General features: G+C 44.1%; 1 protein-coding gene across 6 annotated transcripts in view; it reads left to right on the forward strand.

Moving 5' to 3' along the window:
• Window positions 1-21,313, forward strand: part of ZBTB7B (zinc finger and BTB domain containing 7B) — a 60,308-nt gene extending 38,995 nt beyond the window's left edge. For 4 of the 6 annotated variants that reach the window (XM_029580405.1, XM_029580406.1, XM_029580409.1 and 1 more), the window contains 2 exons: window positions 15,166-16,236; window positions 16,881-21,313. In XM_029580405.1, coding sequence (XP_029436265.1) covers window positions 15,176-16,236; window positions 16,881-17,292 — 1,473 coding nt within the window. In that variant the 5' untranslated portion in view covers window positions 15,166-15,175 and the 3' untranslated portion in view covers window positions 17,293-21,313. The remainder of the gene's footprint in view (window positions 1-15,165; window positions 16,237-16,880) is intronic. The other 2 variants (XM_029580408.1, XM_029580410.1) reach the window with 1 other exon arrangement.
• Window positions 21,314-22,169: the final 856 nt, after the last annotated feature.

Genomic DNA, 22,169 nt, shown 5'->3' on the forward strand with positions numbered 1-22,169 from the left:
GCTGTTTTACGAGGGCTTTCAGCACTTGGGCCGCGTGGGTTTATTCTGGCAGCACACTGTGCCAGGCAGGAAAATCCCACCTCTGCCACCATACACAGGCGCACACAAACCATAGAAAAAGCCCATAAACAGGTTGGCCTCCTTTGCACACAAGCAATCCAACTTCTGCTCAACACTCCTTTGTATCTTGGGGTTGCTCATCCCTTTCCAGCTGCTTATGGTGCTAGTTTCCTCTTTGTTACAAGGTATGCAACAACTTATTAGTTTTGGTTTTCAGAATGCCTCACGGCTCTTCCCCTTTACATCTTGCACCACTGGCCACATACCATGAGCACTGGAGGTGTCTACCCTCAATCTCCTGTTGTTCTCTGTCATATTCCCCCACCTGCCTGGATTTTAGTGGAAGCTTCATATTCTGTGCCCCACATCATTCTCACCCGTTACCTCCATCGTTCCCTGTTCTCCTTCTCTAAAGTTTTGGGCCCTCCTAGTTCAAACGTGCCTTGGGTGGAGGATCTGTGGTACAAGTCAGCCTTACTGCTTTAATCTGTCACCAAGGAGACTGAAAATAAAAAGGGTTCAGGCACGGAAGAGCAAGATCCTTTTTTAACTTCTCAGAACATGCAGAATTTGATTTATCATCCAGACTCTATAGTGACTGAATTACATTTTGCAAAGTTGATTTTTTTTTTTTTTTAAACTTTCATCTACCTCTGTGTTGTAGCACAGTGCACTGGAGCAATGCGACTGAGGTGCCGTCACACTCTGTAACCATAAATCAGTATCGGTGATGCAAAAGGTGCCAAACCCCTTCATGTTTATGTCAAAGCCAAAAAATACCAGACATCACAAATCACTAGAATACCAACATGCTTTTTTTCTTTTCTCCAGAAATTTATTTCCAGTGAATCCACCAATGACCTTTTAAGTGAAAGTTATGTTTTTTGTGACTGCCTTGGAAAATGTGATATTTTTTTTTTGTGGGGGAGGGGAAGGGGCTATAGCCTACTTCCTAAAGGAAGTGTGTGTCCCTTGTAACTTGTGTATCTGGTGTTTGTCCATGCTAAATTTTCAGAACACGTTGGGAACATACGAGGGACTCTGACAGGCAAGGCTCCTTTAGTTCTGGGAAGACTGTCTTGGTTTTAGTTTTAATTTTCAGAATGATGAAACAAAGGGGTTTAAAACCTGAAGGAACTCTGAGGAACATAAAGGGCACTTTCTCTGACAAAGGGGCATAGATAATAAGACTTGCACAAAATCAATTTTAGCATGGGTTTGCCAAAAAAAAAAAATTAACAGGCACATTAAAAACACATTTAAAGAGTGATACAAAAATGTAAAATGTTCATGGTAAAAATATAAATAGTATGCCCATGCCATTCTCAGGAACAGAAAACTGAAAATGCATTTCCTAAACAGTATGAGCATGACAAGTACCCAAAAACTAAGTCTATCCCATGCTACTGATGCTAGTAATGAGCGGTGGCTATTTTCTAAGTCAACTTGATTAATAGCAGGTAATGGACTTCTCCTCCAAGAACTTATCCAAACCTTTTTTTAAACACAGCTATACTAACTGCACTAATACATCCTCTGGCAATAAAAACAACAAACAACAAAATACAAGATTAACTCATCTGCTTGAGACACTAAAAGCTTCTAGAATAAGTGTGTTTTTTTTGCATTTTGCAATAGAGTTTATAATCCTGTGTCTAGTGTAGAGACAGAGGAAGATTGTTCCACAGGGCAGGAAGCCATTCTAGAAAAAGTACAGTTACAGATCTCTTTTAAATGTACAGATTTCACACTAGGGACTGTGAGCTTGCAGACTGTAATATGTGGACAGAATGGTACCGATCAAGCAAAGATTTTAAATAACAAATGAAAGACCAAGATCAAAATTTTAAACTTTATCCACTACTCTATAGGAAGCCAGGGTAGATTTTGCAACTCGGGGGATATATGTTCTCTAAGAGGGCAACCCAAAATCAATCTGGTGGCTGCATTTAGTAACAATTACATAGCTCTTAACTGATAGCTTGATAAACCAATATAGAATGGATTACAATAATCAAGTGTAGATAATACAAACGACTGAACTCACACCTGTCCACAATAGCATATATTTAAACTGGATCCTTGGGTATGAAACAAAATCACTACCACATGTAATAAATATATCGAAGGGTTATTTCCAAAGTGAGTTATCTTACTTGTTAGAATTAAGTCCTGGGCATAGTTTCCTCCTTGATTTGTTGATGTGGGGGAGGGCCAGTGGAGCTGTCCCATTGCATTATTTTGGATAAGCTTCAGGAGGGTAGCATATGGGATGATTAAAGTGGTTAAGTCTAAACATGTGTTCATGGCGAGGCATGAAAGGGGCATTAAAGGAACCATTTGCCAGTAAGTTGGCAAGCTTGAAGGACATGATTTTGGATGAAAAAGTCTTCAGATGATAAGTGAAAGGAAATGAGACTTCTTGGTCATATGTTTAGAGGCTCTGGTGGCAAATTAGTTGATCTTGTACTGAAGGACACAATAGGGGGCAAAAGAGTGAGGAAAGTAGAGAGCAGAGTTAGAACTACCTCACCGTAGCTGCCAACCTTTGAATGAAAGGCAGCACGTGAGGAGGACAAGGTTGGTTATGCACCCTCCGCTTTCTCCAACAATTCCTCACACTCCAATTCTGAAGCTTTATTAAGAGGCCAATTTTCAAATGGTTTAGGTTCCTAAATTGGGTCTTTTGAAACTGTACTAGGGCTGAGTACCTACATTTAAGCTCTTATAGGATCCTAAAAGTGTGTGGCATCACTGATTTTAAGTTTTAGGATCCTAAATCTAGGTAAATGTAAGATCCTAAGGCCCCTAATTTTATGTGAAATTTTAGCTGAAAACTTTGGGTCCTAACGTTAGAAGCCCAGCACTTCCTTAGAGATCCCTTGTGCTCGTCCCATGCCTTCTTGAAGTCAGATACTCTTTGTTTCCACCACCTTTGTTGGGATTATGGAGCAAAGACCTAAAAAGATTAAACTCTTGTATCCCATTAGGTGGAATCCCTGTCTTTCCCTCAGATCTCTAATAATTAATTCCTTATCCTTAAAAAAAAATAATAATTTAGATTTACCATTAAGATCCGAGGATCTGTATTATTTTTGGTTAGTAGACAATAGCAATGCTTGATAATTGGAGAGTAGTGTTTCATTTCCAAAGAAGGGACTGTCACCAACAGTTCTTTGGCAAACCCTATGGAATCTCCAAGTAGAAATCCCCAGAATCCTTTCATTCAGAGCTTGTGTTTGCTTTCAGGGAGATTAGCTTTTCTCTCTGATGCATCAGGGCATTTAACTGTAGTTTTTAGAAGGTGTTTGTTTGTTTATTTATTTATTTAGCACTTTTATATACCGATTTTCCAGTAACAGAATTACTAATCAAGTCGGTTTACATTCTAAACAATAACCATGATAAGAGGATGTCTTACAATAAACAGGTAAATTGAACTTGGATAAAAATAAAAGGGGTTAACAACATAAAGTAACAGATATGGGGCCTAATGTAGGCTGGAGTTACGAACGGGTGTTGGGCATAAGGCTAGGTTTTTAATATTGCTCTCTGGGGGTTTTGCTCTCTCATTAGCTATCTTTCTACTGCATCGATTATTCCTTTTAATCTACAGGATCTGTTTGTTGTAGATGAAATGTTTTTTGATATTTTGGAATTACAAAAAAGGAAGTGAAAGAAAAGCAAAAATCATTTGCCACCCCAACAAAAATAAAGCTAGTTGAAATAATAATTCTTTCAAAATGATGATGTACAAGGTGCTGTGTTTTGTTTTGTTTTTTGTCAGTCTTAAACATTACTTCCCATCAAGCACTAAGCTATAAACATCTGTCCAAGACAAATACAAAGTGCTCCTGTTTGGCCTGCCAGTTGCCCTGAGAGTCTTTACCAAATGTCTGGCACTGGCAGCAGCACATTGTAAGATAGGGCATTCAAATTTTCCCTCATCAGACGACTGGCTAATTTTTTGGCAGGATCACAGGAAGTTGTGATACAATCTTTACACTAATCAATCTCTCTTATACAAAGATTAGGTTTTCTAATCAACTTCAAAAAGTCAAATGTATGCAAAACCTATGCAAAGACTAAAGTTCATAGGGGCATGGATAGACTTCCTGCAGGAGTGAGTGTTTCTCCCCTCAGTCAGAGCAAATGTTATGAGCACCTTGATCAGCAAATTGCTTTCCTCACAACAATGACAACTCTTCTAATAGTGGTAGGACACATGGAAGTGGCTATTTGTCATTTCGATAACTTATATGCATATTCACCATCTTCAGTGAGGCTATGAGCCCAATGGGATCAGCTCATGCAGTCCGGACTTCTTATCAAATGGTTCAGGAACTGAGGTAATGGCTTCAACTGCGTCTATACCAATAACACTGACAATGGATGCCTCAAAGAAGGGATGAGGTATTCACCTGGGTCCCCTTCAAACCCAAGGTATTTGTTATCCAGTGGAAAGTCAAAATCAAATCAACCTGCATGAGGTGCAAGCAATAAGATTAATGCACCTTCTTCGAGACGAGCATTCTCATCCAGACAGACAATCAGATCACCATACGGTATTTTACATCAGTAAACGAGGGGGGAACGGTATCATGGCCCCTCTGTCAGAAGTAACTCAAAATCTGGAATTGGGCAGACAAAAATCGAGCCATTCTACATGCCTCTTACTTCCCAGGAATCAATAACACATTGGCAGATCACCTCAGCAGAATATTCTGTCCACACAAGTAGTCTGTTGCAAATTGTTGCAGAAACCAGATCTTCAGATTATTGGGTCAGCCAGTGGTGGATCTGTTTGCCTCACAAGAAAACAAGAAATTTAAATCAATTCTGTTCAGTCCTTTCGAGTGATCTCAGATGGGTTCAGGATGCTTTCCTCCTTGGCTGGGGAACAAATCTCATGTATACTGTTCCACTGGTATCACTTATCAGGGCAGTGCAGAAAGTTCTTCAAAATCATGCATGATTTGTCCTCATAGCTCCATCATGGCCCAGACAAACATGGCATACATATCTGTCAACTTTCCAGCAAGCCTCCCATTCCTCTGGGAGCAGATCTGGCCCTGCTCATACATTAGAATGGGGCTCTTTATCATCCCAACCTCTTGGGCCCTCAAACTAACAGTCTGGATGTTGAGCACTCAGTAATTGCTGGTTTCCACTTATTGGCAGAGATAGCTGATATATTGATCTCCACTGGAAAACCATCAACCAGAAGGAGTTACTCCTTCCAATGGAACAGATATTCCAAGTGGTGTCTCCAGAATGCACTGACCCTTTCTCATGCAAACCTCGATATCTACTACAGTACAGTCTTCACCATTTGAATTCAGGTCTCGCCACTTCTTTGGTGCAAATGCATCGCAATGCCATAGAAGCTTACCGTAATATGTTGGACAGCAAACCCATCTCCATTCACCCATTAATATCTCATTTCATGAAAAGATTGTCACATCAAACCACCGGTTCAAACACCCCCCCCCCCCCCCCGTGCTGTAGGATTTAAATGTGGTTCTTTCTCAGCTGATAAAACCTCCATTTGAGCCATTGGAATCAGCTTCTCTAAAGTTTTTGACATGGAAAGCAAATTTTCTGTTTGTGATCACTTCTGCTAGAAAAGTCAGTGAATGCCAGGCTCTCATATACTATTCTTCATACCTGCAATTCTTTCACAACACTGAGGTTCTCCAAACTCACTCAAAGTTTCTTCCAAAGGTGGTCTTGACTTGCCATATTAATCAGTCCATCATTCTGCATACACTTTTTCCAAAGCTGCACACATATGAAGGTGAATTAGTCCTCCAAACTTTGGACTGCAAATGGGCTTTAGCATACTATATTAAACGAATTCAGCTTTATTGTCAAAAGAATCAGCTTTTCGTATCCTATGACCCAAACCATTTGGACATAGCAGTAGCCAAGCATACTTTGTCTAATTGGTTGGCTGAGGGTATTCATTGCTGCTACACCTTAGCAGGAATACAGATCACTGTTTCAGTTAAAGCTCATCAAGTGAGAGCTGTAGCCTCTTTTGTCACTCATCACGAAGTGACCATAAAGATATCTGCAAAACTGTAACTTGGTCTTTGGTTCATACTTTCACTTTCCATTACTGTCTTAATATCTAGAATATAAGAAATTGCGATGCTGGGTCAGACCAAGGGTCCATCAAGCCCAGCATTCTGTTTCCAACAGAGGCCAAACCAGGCCACAAGAACCTGGCAATTACCCAAACACTAAGTAGATCACATGCTACTGATGCCAGTAATAGCAGTGGCTATTCCCTAAGTCAACTTGATTAATAGCAGGTAATGGACTTATCCTCCAAGAACTTATCCAAACCTTTTTTTAAACCCAGCTACACTAACTGTGCTAACCACATCCTCTGGCAACAAATTCCAGAGCTTAATTCTGTGTTGAGTGAAGAAGAATTTTCTCTGATTAGTTTTAAATGTGCTACTTGCTAAATTCATGGAGTGCCCCCCAGTCCTTCTATTATCCGAAAGAGTAAATAACCGCTTCACATTTACCTGTTCTAGACCTCTCATGATTTTAAAGACCTGTATCATATCATCCCTCAGCCATCTCTTCTCCAAGCTGAACAGCCCTAAACTCTTTAGCCTTTCCTCATAGGGGAGCTGTTCCATCCCCTTTATCATTTTGGTTGCCCTTCTCTGTATCTTCTCCAGGGCAAATATATCATTTTTGAGATGCATTGACCAGAATTGTACACACAGTACTCAAAGTGCAGTCTTACCATGGAGCGATACGGAGTCATTATAACATTTTCCGTTTTATTCACCATTCCTTTCCTAATCATTCCTAACATTGTTTGCTTTTTTTTTTGACTGCCGCAGCACACTGAGTCGACGATTTCAATGTATTATCTATCCACTATGATGCCTACATTTTTTTCCTGAGTGGTAGCTCCTAATATGGAACCTAACATGTAACTACAGCATAGGTTATTTTTCCTTATATTAATCACCTTGCACTTGTCTACATTAAATTTTATCTGCCATTTGGATGCCCAGTCTTCCAGTCTTGCAAGGTCCTCCTGCAATTTATCACAATCTGTTTGTGATTTAACTACTCTGAATAATTTTGTATCATCTGCAAATTTTATTACCTCACTCGTTGTATTCCTTTCCAGATCATTTATAAATAAATTGAAAAACACCAGTCCAAGTACTGATCTCTGAGGCACTCCACTGTTTACCTCTTTTCACTGAGAAAATTGACCATTTGATCCTACTCTCTGTTTCCTGTATTTTAACCAGTTTATAATCCACGAAAAGACATCGCCTCCTATCCCATGACTTTTTAGTTTTCCTAGAATCCTCTCATGAGGGACTTTGTCAAACGCCTTCTGAAAATACAAATACACTACATCTACCGGTTCACCTAATATACAAAAAAATGAAGCAGATCTGTGAGGCATGACTTCCCCCTGTGTTCCATTAAACCATGTCTTTCTATATGCTCTGTGATTTTGATCTTTAAAATAATTTCCACTGTTTTTCGTGGCACTGGTCTATAGTTTTCCAGGATTTTAAAATATTGGGGTTACATTAACCACCCTCCAGTCTTCAGGCACAATGGAATATTTTTATGATAGATTACACATTTTAACTAAAAGATCCGAAATTTTATTTTTGCGTTCCTTCAGAACCCTGGGTTGCATACCATCCGGTCCAGGTGATTTGCTACTCTTTAGTTTGTCAATCTGGCCTATTCATCTGACTCCTCATCCTTGAAAACCATCTCTGGAACTGGTATCTCCCCAACATCCTCATTGGTAATCACAGAAGCAAAGAATTCATTAAGTCTTTCTGCAATGGCCTTATCTTCCCTAAGAGCCCCTTTAACCTTTCGGTCATCTAACGGTCCAATCGACTCCCTCACAGGTTTCTTGCTTCGGATATATTTTGTAAAGTTTTTATTATGAGATTTTTCCTCTATGGCCAGCTTCATTTCAAATTCTCTCTTAGCCTGCCTTATCAGTGTTTTACACTTGGCAATGCTATATGCTTTTTTCCTATTTTCTTCAGATGGATCCTTCTTCCAAATTTTGAAGGATGTTTTTTTGGCTAAAATAGCCCTTTTCACCTCCCCTTTTAATCATGCCGGTAATTGTTTTGCCTTCCACTTTGCTTAATGGATGGAATACATCTGGACTGCGCTTCTAAGATTGTATTTTAAAATAATGTCCATGCCTGTTGTACACTTTTAACCTTTGCAGCTGCACCTTTCAGGTTTTTTTTTCCTACTATGTTCCTCATTTTATCAAAGTTTCCCTTTTGAAAATTTAGTGTTAGAGCTGTAGATTTACATAATGCTTCCCTTCCAGTCATTAGTTCAAATTTGATCATGCTATGATCACTATTGCTAAGTGGACCCACCACTGTTATCTCTCTCACCAAATTCTATATTCCACTAAGAATTAAATCTAAATTAGCTCCCTCTCTTATTGGTTCCTGAACCAATTACTCCATGAAGCAGACAATTATTCCATCCAGGAACTTTGTCTCTAGCATGTCCTGATGTTTCATTTACCAAGTCAGTATTGGGGTAATTGAAATCTTCCATTATTACTGCACTGCCAAATTGGTTAGCTTCCCTGATTTCTCTTTGCATTTCATCATCTGTCTGACCATTTTGGTCAGGTGGATGATAGTATACTCCTATCACTATATTCTTACCCAACACACATGGGATTTCTACCCATATAGATTCTACTGAGCATTAAGTCTCTAGTATGATCTTTATTCTGTTGGTCTCTATACCCTCCCGGACATAAAGTGCCACACCCCCACCAAGTTGATCCTCCCTATCATTGCGATATAATTTGTACCCTGATATAGCACTGTACCATTGGTTATCCTTCTTCCACCAGGTCCCTGAGATGCCAGTTATGTCTGTCTTATCATTCATTGCTATACACTCTAACTCTTCCATCTTATTTCTTAGACTTCTGGCATTGGCATACAGACATTTCAAAGTGCGTTTTTTGTTTGTATTAACAACTTGCTTTTCAGTTGACAGGGATAATTTGGAATTCTTTAGCTCAGGTGATTCTTTACTTATAGGCACATGGACTATGTTTGCTTTTATTACAATCTCTCTGTTGGGATGCCCTAACTCTCCTATTAGTATCCTTCAAAGATACATTCCTCCAAACCATGCACTGCTGAGTGACTGTCTGCTTTCCCCCTTGTTCTAATTTAAAAGCTTCTCTGTCTCCTTTTTAAAAGTTAGCACCAGCAGCCTGTTCCACTCTGGTTAATGTGGAGCCCGCCCTTTCAGAAAAGTCTCCCCCTTCCCCAAAAGGTTGTCCAGTTCCTTACAAAACTGAATCCCTCTTCCCTGCACCATCGTCTCATCCATGCATTGAGACTCCAGAGCTCTGCCTGCCTCTGGGGACCTGCATGTGGAACAGGGAGCATTTCAGAGAATGGCACCCTGGAGGTTCTGGATTTCAGCTTTCTACCTAAAATCCTAAATTTGGCTTCCAGAACCTTTCTTCCACATTTTCCTATGTAGTTGATAGCCACATGTACCATGACAGCCAGCTCCTCCCCAGCACTGTCTATAATCCTAACTAGGTGACGTGTGAGGTCTGCCATCTTCGCACCAGGCAGGCAAGTTGCCAGGCAGTCCTCATGTCCACCAACCACCCAGCTATCTACATTTCTAATAATCGAATCACCAACTATGATGGCTGACCTAACCCTTCCCTCCTGGTAAGTAGCCCTGAGAAACTTTTCCTCAGTGTGAGAGGACAACGCATCACTTCCTGCTACTCCTGGATGATGCTGTCTATTTGGGAGACCTTTCTGATCTAAGGCAGCACTGGGGCTGCCAGACTGGATTTGGGACTTGGCTACTATGTCCCTGAAGGTCTCATCAATGTACCTCTCTGTCTGCCTCAGCTCCTCCAGGTCTGCCACTCAAAGACTGACAGTAAATTTAGACAAGCAGTTTTGCACAATCTGTTCTTGCTGTAGTCCACTCTCCATGGTGGGATTCAGGTTGCTTACTAGGTAAATGCTGTGCTGCGACCCTCAGCTTGGGACTCCCATATGTAATGGCTAATTCAGCTGCTTATCGATTGGGGGGGGGGGGGGGTGGTGGAAGCAAGTTTGTTTACCATAAACGTTTGTTTTCCATAGATAGGATGTTTAACCATGGAATACTTTATTTAAGAGCTTTTATATACCGGTATTCATAGGTACATCATATCGGTTTACAATGAACGTAATGCAGTACAATGGTGCATGATAACTTGGGTCAATGGAACATGATAATAGAGAAGATGCGATATAGAATTATTGGGGTAATTAACATGAGGCAATAACAAAATGTAAGAAACATACTTGGCCGCCTCCTCAGCGAGTTAACTACCTAGCTAGATTATCTGTGGTACAGACTGAGGAGACTCACAAGGCAATGCCTGCGTGAGAACTCTTGAACATGCTCAGTAGCACTCAAAGCTCTACTGCCTTGGCGAGATGAGTCTCTTCGGTACCACCAGATGATGACATGCACATTTAATGGCTAACTCTTCTGTACATAGCAGGATAACACCGTTTTTGTAGTGTGCAAACTTGCTTTTCCCAGAATAGTTACCTACATTGTGCTTTAGAGTCAAGAGTCCATCAACCCCCCCCCCCCCTGAGATTCAGAAGATCCCCCTTAATTATGGTCTTTGTGAGCAAAAGAAACTGAGACCAAATGTTGTTAATTGGGGAAGATGCGCAAGCACACAGCAGAACCGTTCTGGTTCTTGAATTCCTATCCCTGTCCTCCTGTCTGCACACTTCCCAGAGAGACTCCCTCTTAATTCAGGCTCGAATGTCTCACACTTTCACTGGATTGGGCTTTCATCTCTGCCACGCTTTCCAGCATTTTTTTTTTTTGGTTAAAATTCAAACATAGGTTCTGAGGTATGAGCCGAGGATAATCTTTTCTTGGCATTTTTGGCTAAGGCTGAGAGCTTGTACAATATGGGCAGTTAACACCCCACCGCCACCCAAGCCCATTGTGGACATGACCTAACCTTGACCATTGCCAAAGCAGCAGGATGAAACCTGTCTGTTTGCATTAGTTTCTCCTTCTGCTCCCCAGGTTAGGAGCTGTCCAGTGCTGGGATGCCTGCTGCTCCACCCCAGCACTCCCAGTGTGACTCCAGTTTTATCTGCTCCACTATTTCTAAAAGAGGTAGCAGAGTGGAGCGAGGACTCAGGTCCCCAGGTCACTTGGAGTTAATTGAGTGCGCATCTTGGGAGAGGAGGGGGTGGGGGGCAGTTATTTAATGACCCAGCATTTTAACTGGCGTGCTTTGGGTCAGCAGGACTGACTCAAACTCTTTCCTGAATTGCTCAAACTGTCATACCTTGCAGTGTTTGGAGCACACGTGGGAGAAGTGGCGTCCTGAATTAGGGTACCTGCCCACCTCTGCATCCACACAGCTTTTCAGTTTTAAAATATGGTATAAGGCTGCTGGAGGTTTTCGTTGTTGCTAATCTCTGACGCCTTCTGAGGAAGTACATGTTTAGTGTAAGATGGCCTTTATCCGTTTGATCCTTGTTTTCAAGAAGTATTTCTAATATAAATTCGGTTTACTTCAGAAGCGAGAGCCATGAATTTTAGTTGACTAATCTCTTACTGTCAGCGCGGGCGATTCTTGAAACGACGCCCACGAGAAAAGAAGCTGAGAAGGGGGACAGTGTGTGAAACCAAGATAGCTGAGTATAGAGGAGGACTGGGAATGAGGTCTTTAACAACCTGAGGTGCTGTTTTGGTAAATCTAGCACTTGCTCTGTGCATTCAGCGATGTGACAAGTGCTTAGCAGCCCTCTTCTTTTCACAGGCCAGATGGTTGGAGGAGCAAGGCCTAGCACACAGATGAATTTTTCTAGGCTTCCCCTGCCTTGCTAACAGCCCTCTCTGTTTGGCGCAAAGTGTGTGAATTTTGCAGAGCTGCTGCAGGTCCTGTCCTCAATGCGTACAACCACTAGAAGTCTGCAATGACAGAAATACTCAGTTTTCACCAGTTTTCTGCCTGGAATCATGGAAAGTAGTGAAGACATTTCTTGCACACTATCACCTTCCCTCCCCAAGTCACTCCAGTGGCTTTTTTTTTTTTTGTACGGTTATACATCGGCTGTGCTTGGGAAAATTGGATTTTTCTTTCACCTAGTGACAATGTCAGAGTCAGTGATGCTGTTTAATTACTGATTCTTAATTTTGTTTTGAGAGTCTGTCTGTGACTTGGCCATTGCCCAGCTCCTGGACTTCCATGTGAGATCCAATCCCAGTGCTGGTTTTCCAGCTTTCTCTCTGGGGCAGCCCAGTAGTGCTTGTCCTGTAGGGAGGCGTGGCCTTCCTTTTCAGGCTGCTGGAAGCCTCCATCTGCACACACATGTACTGCTTTCTAATGGAGTTCCTGGTTTGGCAGGTTGAGCTGGCTCTGTGTGCACAGTGCCCCCAGCCCCACCCGCCTTTCTCATGCTTGTGAGGGGACGGGGGAGAGATTTAGTTTGTTTGTACTTACTGTAACAGTGATTAAAAATTAAGAATGTCATGTTCAATCTTACTAATTCTATAAGTGAACTCTGTTAATACCTCTACTAACTTTAACATTCTTTCATTCGAAACTTGTAAACCGTTGTGATGGCGAAAACCGATTAAAATAAAATAAATAAATAAATAAATCATGGTCACCTCCTGCAAGGGTTATATTGTGTGGACTCCTGTAAGCAGCAGAGTGGTTGCCAAATATTGGGAGGCAGAGGGCAGGCGTCTTAGTTTTTAAAAACAAACCAACCTGAAATGGCTCTATTGGGTTTGCCTGATGAATTGTCTCTCGATAGTCTAGAATGAATCTCAAGCTGAGGGCTGGTTTGGGAAAGACAGATTGGTGACATGCTTAGGTTCCACAGGATTACCTTCCCACTACCACCAGCCTCACTGGATCCTGAGGAAAATCTCCAGAATCTGGGTCCATTCTTATCACAACTGTGCCTTTTCTTTCACTTTGAATTGTTCATGTTGCCTATCTCTTTAAACCCAGTGCTAATAGCGCAAGAGTGAGGGGCATTGACAGAGTTATGTGTGGGGCTCTCAGTACTGGAATAGCAGCGGTGCTGCAGGGCAGGAGTGAGGTGCATTAGCAGAGCTGTGTGTGGGGGTCTCAGTACTGGAATAGCAGGGGGTGCTGCAGGGCAGGAGTGAGGTGCATTAGCAGAGCTGTGTGTGGGGGTCTCAGTACTGGAATAGCAGCGGTGCTGCAGGGCAGGAGTGAGGTGCATTGGCAGAGCTGTGTGTGGGCTCTCAGTACTGGAATAGCAGGGGGTGCTGCAGGGCAGGAGTGAGGTGCATTGGCAGAGCTGTGTGTGGGCTCTCAGTACTGGAATAGCAGCGGTGCTGCAGGGCAGGAGTGAGGTGCATTGGCAGAGCTGTGTGTGGGGTCTCAGTACTGGAATAGCAGCGGTGCTGCAGGGCAGGAGTGAGGTGCATTGGCAGAGCTGTGTGTGGGCTCTCAGTACTGGAATAGCAGCGGTGCTGCAGGGCAGGAGTGAGGTGCATTAGCAGAGCTGTGGAGGGGGTCTCAGTATTGGAATAGCAGGGGGTGCTGCAGGGCAGGAGTGAGGTGCATTAGCAGAGCTGTGTGTGGGGGTCTCAGTACTGGAATAGCAGCGGTGCTGCAGGGCAGGAGTGAGGTGCATTGGCAGAGCTGTGTGTGGGCTCTCAGTACTGGAATAGCAGGGGGTGCTGCAGGGCAGGAGTGAGGTGCATTGGCAGAGCTGTGTGTGGGGCTCTCAGTACTGGAATAGCAGGAGGTGCTGCAGGGCAGGAGTGAGGTGCATTGGTAGAGCTATGTGTGGAGGTCTCAGTATTGGAATAGTAGGGGGTGCTGCAGGGCAGGAGTGAGGTGCATTGGTAGAGCTATGTGTGGAGGTCTCAGTATTGGAATAGCAGGGGGTGCTGCAGGGCAGGAGTGAGGTGCATTAGCAGAGCTGTGGAGGGGGTCTCAGTATTGGAATAGCAGGGGGTGCTGCAGGGCAGGTGTGGAGCATTAACAGAGCTGTGCATGGGGCTTCAGTACTGGAAATCTCAGGTTCGTACACTGACACTCCTCCTTCTACCCCCTATCTCAGTATTGGAATACTTTCCTCACCCCCTCCCTCCCTCTTCGACTCCCTCACTTCCTTCCTCTCTCTGTCTATGCTGAGTTTCATTGACAGAAGAAAGATGTAAATCTGAGATTCTCCGGTAATGACAATCACATCAAGGACAAGAGAAACCTGGTAGCTTGTGAGATGTGAGGGTGTCTTTATCTGTACCAGGAATCTCCTGCACATTGAACTGCTGCTGTCAAAACCGCTACTCTGCCCCTTTTATTGTTTTGAGAAAAAAAGAAAATGTATTGTTAGCATTTCTCTCTCTTCCCCCCACCTTACTCCTTCTCTCTCATTGTACTCCATCTTTCTATCTCTCTGCCCACCTCTCTGTACTTCTCTGACTCTCTCTTGTTCTCTAGTGTATTTCTTCCTTCCTATTGCAAAATCTCCCTTACTCCTGTTGTTTCTCTACAACTCATGAGATTACACCCTGGAGGTAGGGTGCCCTGACTATTTGTTCAGTAGTCCTTAGGAAAGAATATAAATATTTATATTCAGTTAGAATCTGGATACTATGTCCTTAATAGGTCTCTTGTGTCACTGAATTGACCCTTCAGTGATGAGAAATCTGAAGTTGAAATAAAAGTATCACAGCACCCCCAGAAAATTGGTTTCTGAAACAGATACATTAGTTATCTGACTTGATAAGGTCTTTCTGTGCACTTAACAATATTAAGATAAGTATACACACAGGGCATATACCCTGAGCAGCATCTTCACAAACATTTAATCTGCACTACAATATGTCACAATCTTTGCCTGTTCTCTATCATGTACTTTTTTTTTTTTCTTTCTGTGTTAGGACATACCCTATTACTGGTACTATAGTAGCCTTGTAATGTAATATGTTGCATCACCATCTGTGCATTGTTTCCGAGCTGAGCTCCTGTCTTTTCTGTCCTTGTCCCAGGCAGGTAAGGATGGGCAGCTCAGAGGATGAATTGATCGGGATCCCATTCCCGGAGCACAGCAGTGATCTGCTTAGCAGCCTGAATGAGCAGCGGCATCGCGGCGTCCTCTGTGACATCACCATCCGTACTCAGGGCCTGGAGTACCGCACTCATCGTGCTGTGCTGGCTGCCTGCAGTCACTATTTCAAAAAGCTTTTCTTCAGTTCATCAGTAGCGACAACAGGGGTCCAGCGAGATGTGTGTGAGTTGGATGTGCTGAAACCTGATGCCCTGGGGGCACTCCTAGAATTTGCCTACACCGCCACGCTTACCATCAGTAACTCCAACATGCGGGATGTGCTGCAGGCAGCCCGGCTGCTGGAGATCCCATGTGTAGTGGATGCCTGCCTGGAGATTCTGCAATGCAGTGGTGGTGGTGGTGGTGCACTGGATCCTGCTGATGCCAGCCACCAGGGCGACTACCAAAAGGCCAAGCAGTATCTAGACGAGCTGGCCACAGAACGGGCTGGAGACAGCCCTTCTCGGGAGAAAGGGCTGACAATTCCCTTGCCAGAGGAGCCACCAACAGTCATCTTCCCTCGCCACCGTAAGCGAAAGCCCCACCGGTTCCTGCAGATGAAACCCACCCGGCCCAACAACCACATTCTACACAGCAGCATGTTTTTGACCAGGCAGCTTTTCGCCTCCCAGCCCCCAGCCACAGAGGAGAATGACTGCAGTCCCCCACAAGCATTGAGAGACCCCTCGCCACCCAACGTGCCCAGCAGTGACAACAGCCAGGGCTATGAGAATCCACAGCTGGCACCCTCCTCACCACCAGAGAACGGCTCTGAGGAGGACCCCATGGAGCTGGATCCCCTGGCATATCTGCAGCCCCTGCATGACCCTGAGCTGACCCCATCTGCTGACATCTCAGACAATCTGGGCAGGAAGAGGAGATCGCAGATGCCACAGGAGTGTCCAGTTTGCCACAAGATCATTCATGGGGCAGGAAAGTTGCCACGCCACATGCGGACGCACACAGGAGAGAAGCCCTTTGCTTGTCAGGTCTGCGGTGTGCGCTTCACCAGGTACATATATAATCACGGTAGTCTGTATTTTTTTGTCTCTGCATGCAAATACAGCATAGTTCCCTGAATTTGAAAACTGAAAAGGAAAGATTAGTCGTTTTGAACAAAATCAGATGTATATCAGTACGGCCCCCTTAACGACATGCTAGGAGATATCAAGTGTACTGGTAATGAAGGACAGACCCTTTGGCCAGGACAACATTCCAAGCAAACTCCCCATATGCCATATCCTCAGCCTGCTTCAGCCCCAGAGAGAGTACAGGCTTCATGGGGGGGGGTCTCAGGTGAAGCTGGGTACTAACTACTTACAAATGAGGCAGGTTTAGTTGGCCTGAAAGCTCAGATTAGATAGGACTAGGTCATTAAGCAGCTAAACAGCTGGTATGGCATGCTGACCAGGGGATGAATTTGAACTGGTAACTTTAAAGCTAAAGGCACTGTTGCCCCTTGTGCTACTTGCAGAATTAACATTGGACTAAGGAGACATGAATTATCTTCCAGAAGCTCTCTCCTTTTGCAGCCTTCTCAAAAGTTCTCCTTCCTCAGGAAGTGATAGTGCCTAGGCCAGGGACTGTAGTGAAGAGTCCTATTCTGAATGTTGTCCCCCTTTCTTTCCCCCCCTCTCCTTCTCGCTGTTACTCCAGGAATGATAAGCTGAAGATCCACATGCGGAAGCATACCGGGGAGCGGCCATACTCCTGCCAGCATTGTTGCGCCCGATTCCTGCACAGCTATGACCTGAAGAACCACATGCATCTGCACACAGGTGACCGGCCCTATGAGTGTTCTCTCTGCCACAAGGCCTTTGCCAAGGAGGACCACCTGCAGCGCCACATGAAGGGGCAGAATTGCCTGGAGGTGCGCACCCGCCGGCGCCGGAAAGATGAGCCACCAGAGGTGCGTTACCACCATCCCACCACCCCAGCTGAAGGCCTTGACCTCTCCAATGGCAAGATGGAAGACTTCCGCCTGTCCATGCTGCGATATTGGGGACTTCCCCGGCCGGCCGTGGAAGAGACTAGCCCTGAGGGGGTGGTGGCAGTGGAATCCTTATAATCCTTACCCAGGGGAGGGCACAGAGAAAAAAATAGCACATAAACACCTCCTATCCCTGCCACCACCTTTCTCTCACTCTCCCGAAGCCCCTCTCCTTGGCACCTCCTGAAGGATAAGAGGTAAATGCAGCATCTCTGTCCCAAAGTAGTAATGTACTATAGTGACTTTCCTGCACCCCAACCAACTGCTCTCCTGACAGCAGCAGATGGGAAATCCGTATCTGACCTGCACGCAAGCTCTGAGTCTGCTTCATCTGCAGAGGAAAGGACTGCTGCTGTCATTGTTCACCATCATCCTGTCATGCCATAGCTGCATGCAGTTGTGAGCGATTGCAGACTGTGAGCAGTGCTGAAGATGTCCCTTCCTCCTGTCTGGCTAGGGCGCTGTAGGTATACTTCTGCCATATGGGAATGTTATAGTCCCCATCCCGAGAAGATGTATGTTTAGGGGCAGGAAGGGCCCCTATAGAGGGCTCCATACTTCTGAACTGAATAAAAATGTCCTTACACAGCTTTAAATAAAGGGACAGACATGCACGTGGACACATAGCAGGAGGAACAGGAGAAAGTACAGGACATTCTTCACAGAAAAGATGGCAGCTACTTCAGAATCCTGGCATCCCTCTAGAGCAGCTTATGATATTAAAAAGGATATTTTTATTCAATATTGCAATTAATATATATTGTGTATGTATATAGAGATAAAGAGAGATATAGATAAATATATACATTTATATACATGGAGTTCTGTGTTGGCAGGAGACAAAGCAATAATGTATTTGTAGTCCTTCTTCTTGTTGGGTGATACGGGTTTTGCAGAGCACCCTGGCTGTGAGGTGTTATGGGATTCCATATAGGAGTCCAGGCCTTCTCTTCACGGGGTCTGAAATGTACATTCCTAGTACAGATTGCCCTATTGTTTCTGGCCTGAGAGGGTTTAAAAAAAATTGGAAGGGACTTGTGCTGTATCCTCTAATTCCCCCCACCTCCCTAATAATAGGAGCAGAAATTCAGAGATCAGTTCCTTCCAGGCTGGTTCTGGGGTGGAATAGTTCACTAAGCAACTTTTCTGCTTGGGTGCAGCAGGGGGCCTGAAAGTTCACTGTGACTGGCACGATGGAAAGACTCCGCAGGGTTTGCACTAAGAAATATCCAAGGATGGCCCTGCCTGCACTAATACCCACTCACTTAGGAACTTTTACGTCTATGTGAGTACTCGTGCCTTACACAGAAGAACTTGATCAAGGACCCCGCTGTTAGGGGCTGATCTGGGGCTCCTTTAGAAGGAGGATGTTTATCAGTGATCCCCTTTACATTAACTCGATGCCCGTTTTCAAGTCGTGTGCAGGCTGGATCCGACCTCGCTCGTACTTCTGCAAAACTGGTGCGAGGGCTCCCCCTCGTGTTTGTAATACATATTAGTATGGCTGCCTGTGCTACACCAACCCTACAGCACGTTTTATATGGAAACAAAAAACACAAGGGCAGACAAGGATCCTAAGGCCCATCTCTTTTGGGTACAATTTATTTCCTGTCGCTGTTCCCTGTCTTTGTTATCCCAAAGATCCTCTTACTGTTTTCCCCCCACCGTTATCCCTGGAAGACCGATCCATGCATCTAACACCCTTTCCATGAAGAAATATTTTCTGATGTTGCTTCTGAGTCTACCCCTTTGGAGCCTCATATCGTAACCTCTTTTTCTAAAACTTTCTTTCTTGAACAACTTGCTTCATCTAGGGTATATATATATTTAGGCCCTTGAGTTTCATAAAGTTTTTGGTGCAAACCCTGCACCATTTTGGTAGCCCTCTCTGTTTTGTTTGTCTCCTTTTTGAGGTATGGCCTACAGATGAGGTCTCACCAATGACCTCCTTTTCCCTACTTTTTATGCCTCTCCCTTTGCACCCCACTATTCCTTTCACTCTAGCCCACTTATCACACTGTTTTGCTACCTTGAGATCATTGGACATGATCACCCTGAGGCCTCTCCCTACTCAGTGCACATCAGTTCCTCACCCCCCATCATGTATTGTTCACTTGGATTTCTGCACCCCAGATGAATAGCTGCACTTTTACTGACATGGCCTTCATATCAAATATGCCCCAGACTCACGGTTCTTCACCTCATGCTTCAGGAAACCCTGCTTTGACTTCAGCTTCTGTTTTACATTTCCATGGGTAATCAGCAGCCCCTTGTCTTCCCTGTCACCTCCGAGATTGTGGCGTGAGGGCTACTGGGGTTGGCTCGGGTAGCCATATTCATTCCCTGGGGTTATTTTTACAGGCATTGACACTGTCCAGCAGTTAGATCGGGGAAGAATGTTCTAACCTATTTGCACCTGTACAGGCCTCAATTCAGGACTGGATAAGGGGAATGGGAACGCCTTGGAAGCACTCAAGCTGTGATATTTATTGTCTAGGATTCTCCCAATGGAGCCCATGCTACTCCAGCAAATGTATGGCACCTGTAGCCTTAACACCTTTTAGTCCCTCAGAATTTGGCTATTCTGCCCCACCAGTAGCATCACAATTCCTTGCCTAAGAGCTCAGGCACCTGCTGATGACTTCTCAGATATGGTGATGTCACTAGCAGGGCAGTGAAGTCAAAGATCAGCTAAAGAGGGCAATGAAGCCTTAAACAAAATGTTTGAGATTGCATGCAAGCACGCAGGTTGATAAATTTCCAACAGGTACCAACTCTGAGCACGGGGCCTCCAGCCATTTCTCCCTTCCATTTAATACTGTGATGTGTGCGCACGCCCGTACACTCACACACACGTGACCACCATTTGCAAAATATCGGCAGCCACTATGAATTGATCACTGTAGTTTGGGAGTGACTTATTTCCTTTTTATTAATACTGAAAAGAAACTTGAAGATGTCTATCCTCTTTCTGTGTACAGTGGATTTAGGGTTATTATTTAATGTTCTTATTGTTAAGTTGATCTCTTTGAACATGATTTGAAATGTCTTTGTAATAGTTTCAGAGCTGCTTTTGTATGTGCATGTAGCAAAATGCAATGTGTTTCCTTTATTCTCTCTTGTTGCTCAGATGGAATTGTAAGATATCAAATTTTAAAAAGCCCAGCCTTGACACAAGTGGATGTGGGGAGCAGCACAGACCCCCCCCCCCCCCCCCCCCCCGACTACTCTTCCTTGGCTGTGGGAAGATGGCACTTTAGGAAAGGGGGACGCCAGGAGGTGCTTTCCATGCTTTTGTGTACAGAGCAGGTAGCAAGGTCGGGATACAGAACATGCAAGAGCACGTGGCATTGCGTGTACACATATCCCTAGTCCCTACACATCATCAGGCCATGTTTGAATATGTTACCACACCCCTGTAGTTTTTTGAAACTGAATTAATCAACTTGTTTTGCAGCTTGGGTTAGTGGTAACTAAACTTTTAGCAACAAATTAAGTGACTTTAAAATCAAAGTTCTGCTGCAGTAGGTTCCGTGCTGCGCTCAGGTTCATGTATGTGTAGTGTGGTGTATACTCTGCTTCATCTTCTGGAGGTCTGTAGCCTAGGGTACTATCCAGTCTCCTCCAGATGAAGTGAGGGAGGAAGAATTTCAGCCATTTTAATTTTTAGTTAGCTCTTCACATTCATTTTTGTAATGAAGCCACTATTGTTTGCAACACATCTTCCTGCCTCTTGAGAGCACCAGATTCGGACAGTGAGTGTGCTGGAATCGGCATCAGGTGGGGGTGATCTTCCTGGTGGCGGTGGAGTAGTAATTTAAAATGATGTAAAGCTGTCCCCATTGCCTGCACTAGGGGGACTCTCCCATTTTCTGTCCTCATGTACATCTCTCCCCTTCCTTGTGTTGCTATGCAAAGCCCTCTCTGCAGCTCTCACCACTGTTCTGATCTGGGCTAGCTGTAAAGTGCCTTGCTTTCCTATTTGAACTGTTACACTGTTGTGGAAAAGAACCCTAATAATTTAAAATAGCTTTTTTGCATATTTTGTTGCTTTTTTAAATGGTTAGTTCTAAAGAATAAACTGAAGCCCGATTTCCCTGACTTGTGAGTGAACTTGTGTGTCTGCTGCAAATTTGATGTTTTCCCATGTTAAATGCCTGACGTTTAGTGTGACTTGCTGGACCTCCCCTGCATATCACCTGACCTTTACTTGGCTTTATCCTTTGTGGGCATGCACTTAGTTTTTCCCGACTTCACAAAGTTTAATATGAAGAGAGGGCAGAAGCAGGACTTAGTGACTCCTTGAACGATTTGATGACACGTGGTGGAGGTTGCCCGAATTAACAGCAAATGAGTAATATGGAATGCTAGAAGTCCTAGCAGAGATACTGGTAACTATGTGGGGCAGGTCTGTCTGGTAGACTGCAAGTTCTGTAATAACTAGGAGGTCCATGATCAGAAGCAAGTAACCGGATAACTCAGGTTTTCTAGCTAAATTAATATTTGGGTAGTTATCCGTTAAAATTGACTGGATAAGTTAGGGGCATAATTGGGAGGAGCTGAGTTAGCTGGATAAGTTATCCAGCCAAAGTCTGGGCATCCTGTAGACCTGTCCTAAAGTTGGCCAGGTACATTTATCTGGCTAGCGGTGCAGCTCCACCACTAAATATACAAGCAAAGTTAGCTGGATATGTTTGTCCGGCTAACTTGCTGAGCCATAGAGCCACTGAATATGGACCTCAGGTGCTCACATAGTCAGGTCTGTCTAGCAGACTACCCAGCTAATATCTGGGTAGACTGGATGGAAGAGTTGCTCTTTTTCTGCCTTTATCTGCTACATTCTTGTGTTGTATTTTCCTAGGTTTCTATCCAGCTGTTCAGGCTGCATTCATCCTTTGGGTGTCTTGAGGTGCTGTTGTCTCTCCAGCAGTTTACGGTGAACATACAATTAAAAC

This window comes from Rhinatrema bivittatum, chromosome 16 (genome assembly GCF_901001135.1).
Source record: "Rhinatrema bivittatum chromosome 16, aRhiBiv1.1, whole genome shotgun sequence".
Taxonomy (NCBI): domain Eukaryota; kingdom Metazoa; phylum Chordata; class Amphibia; order Gymnophiona; family Rhinatrematidae; genus Rhinatrema; species Rhinatrema bivittatum.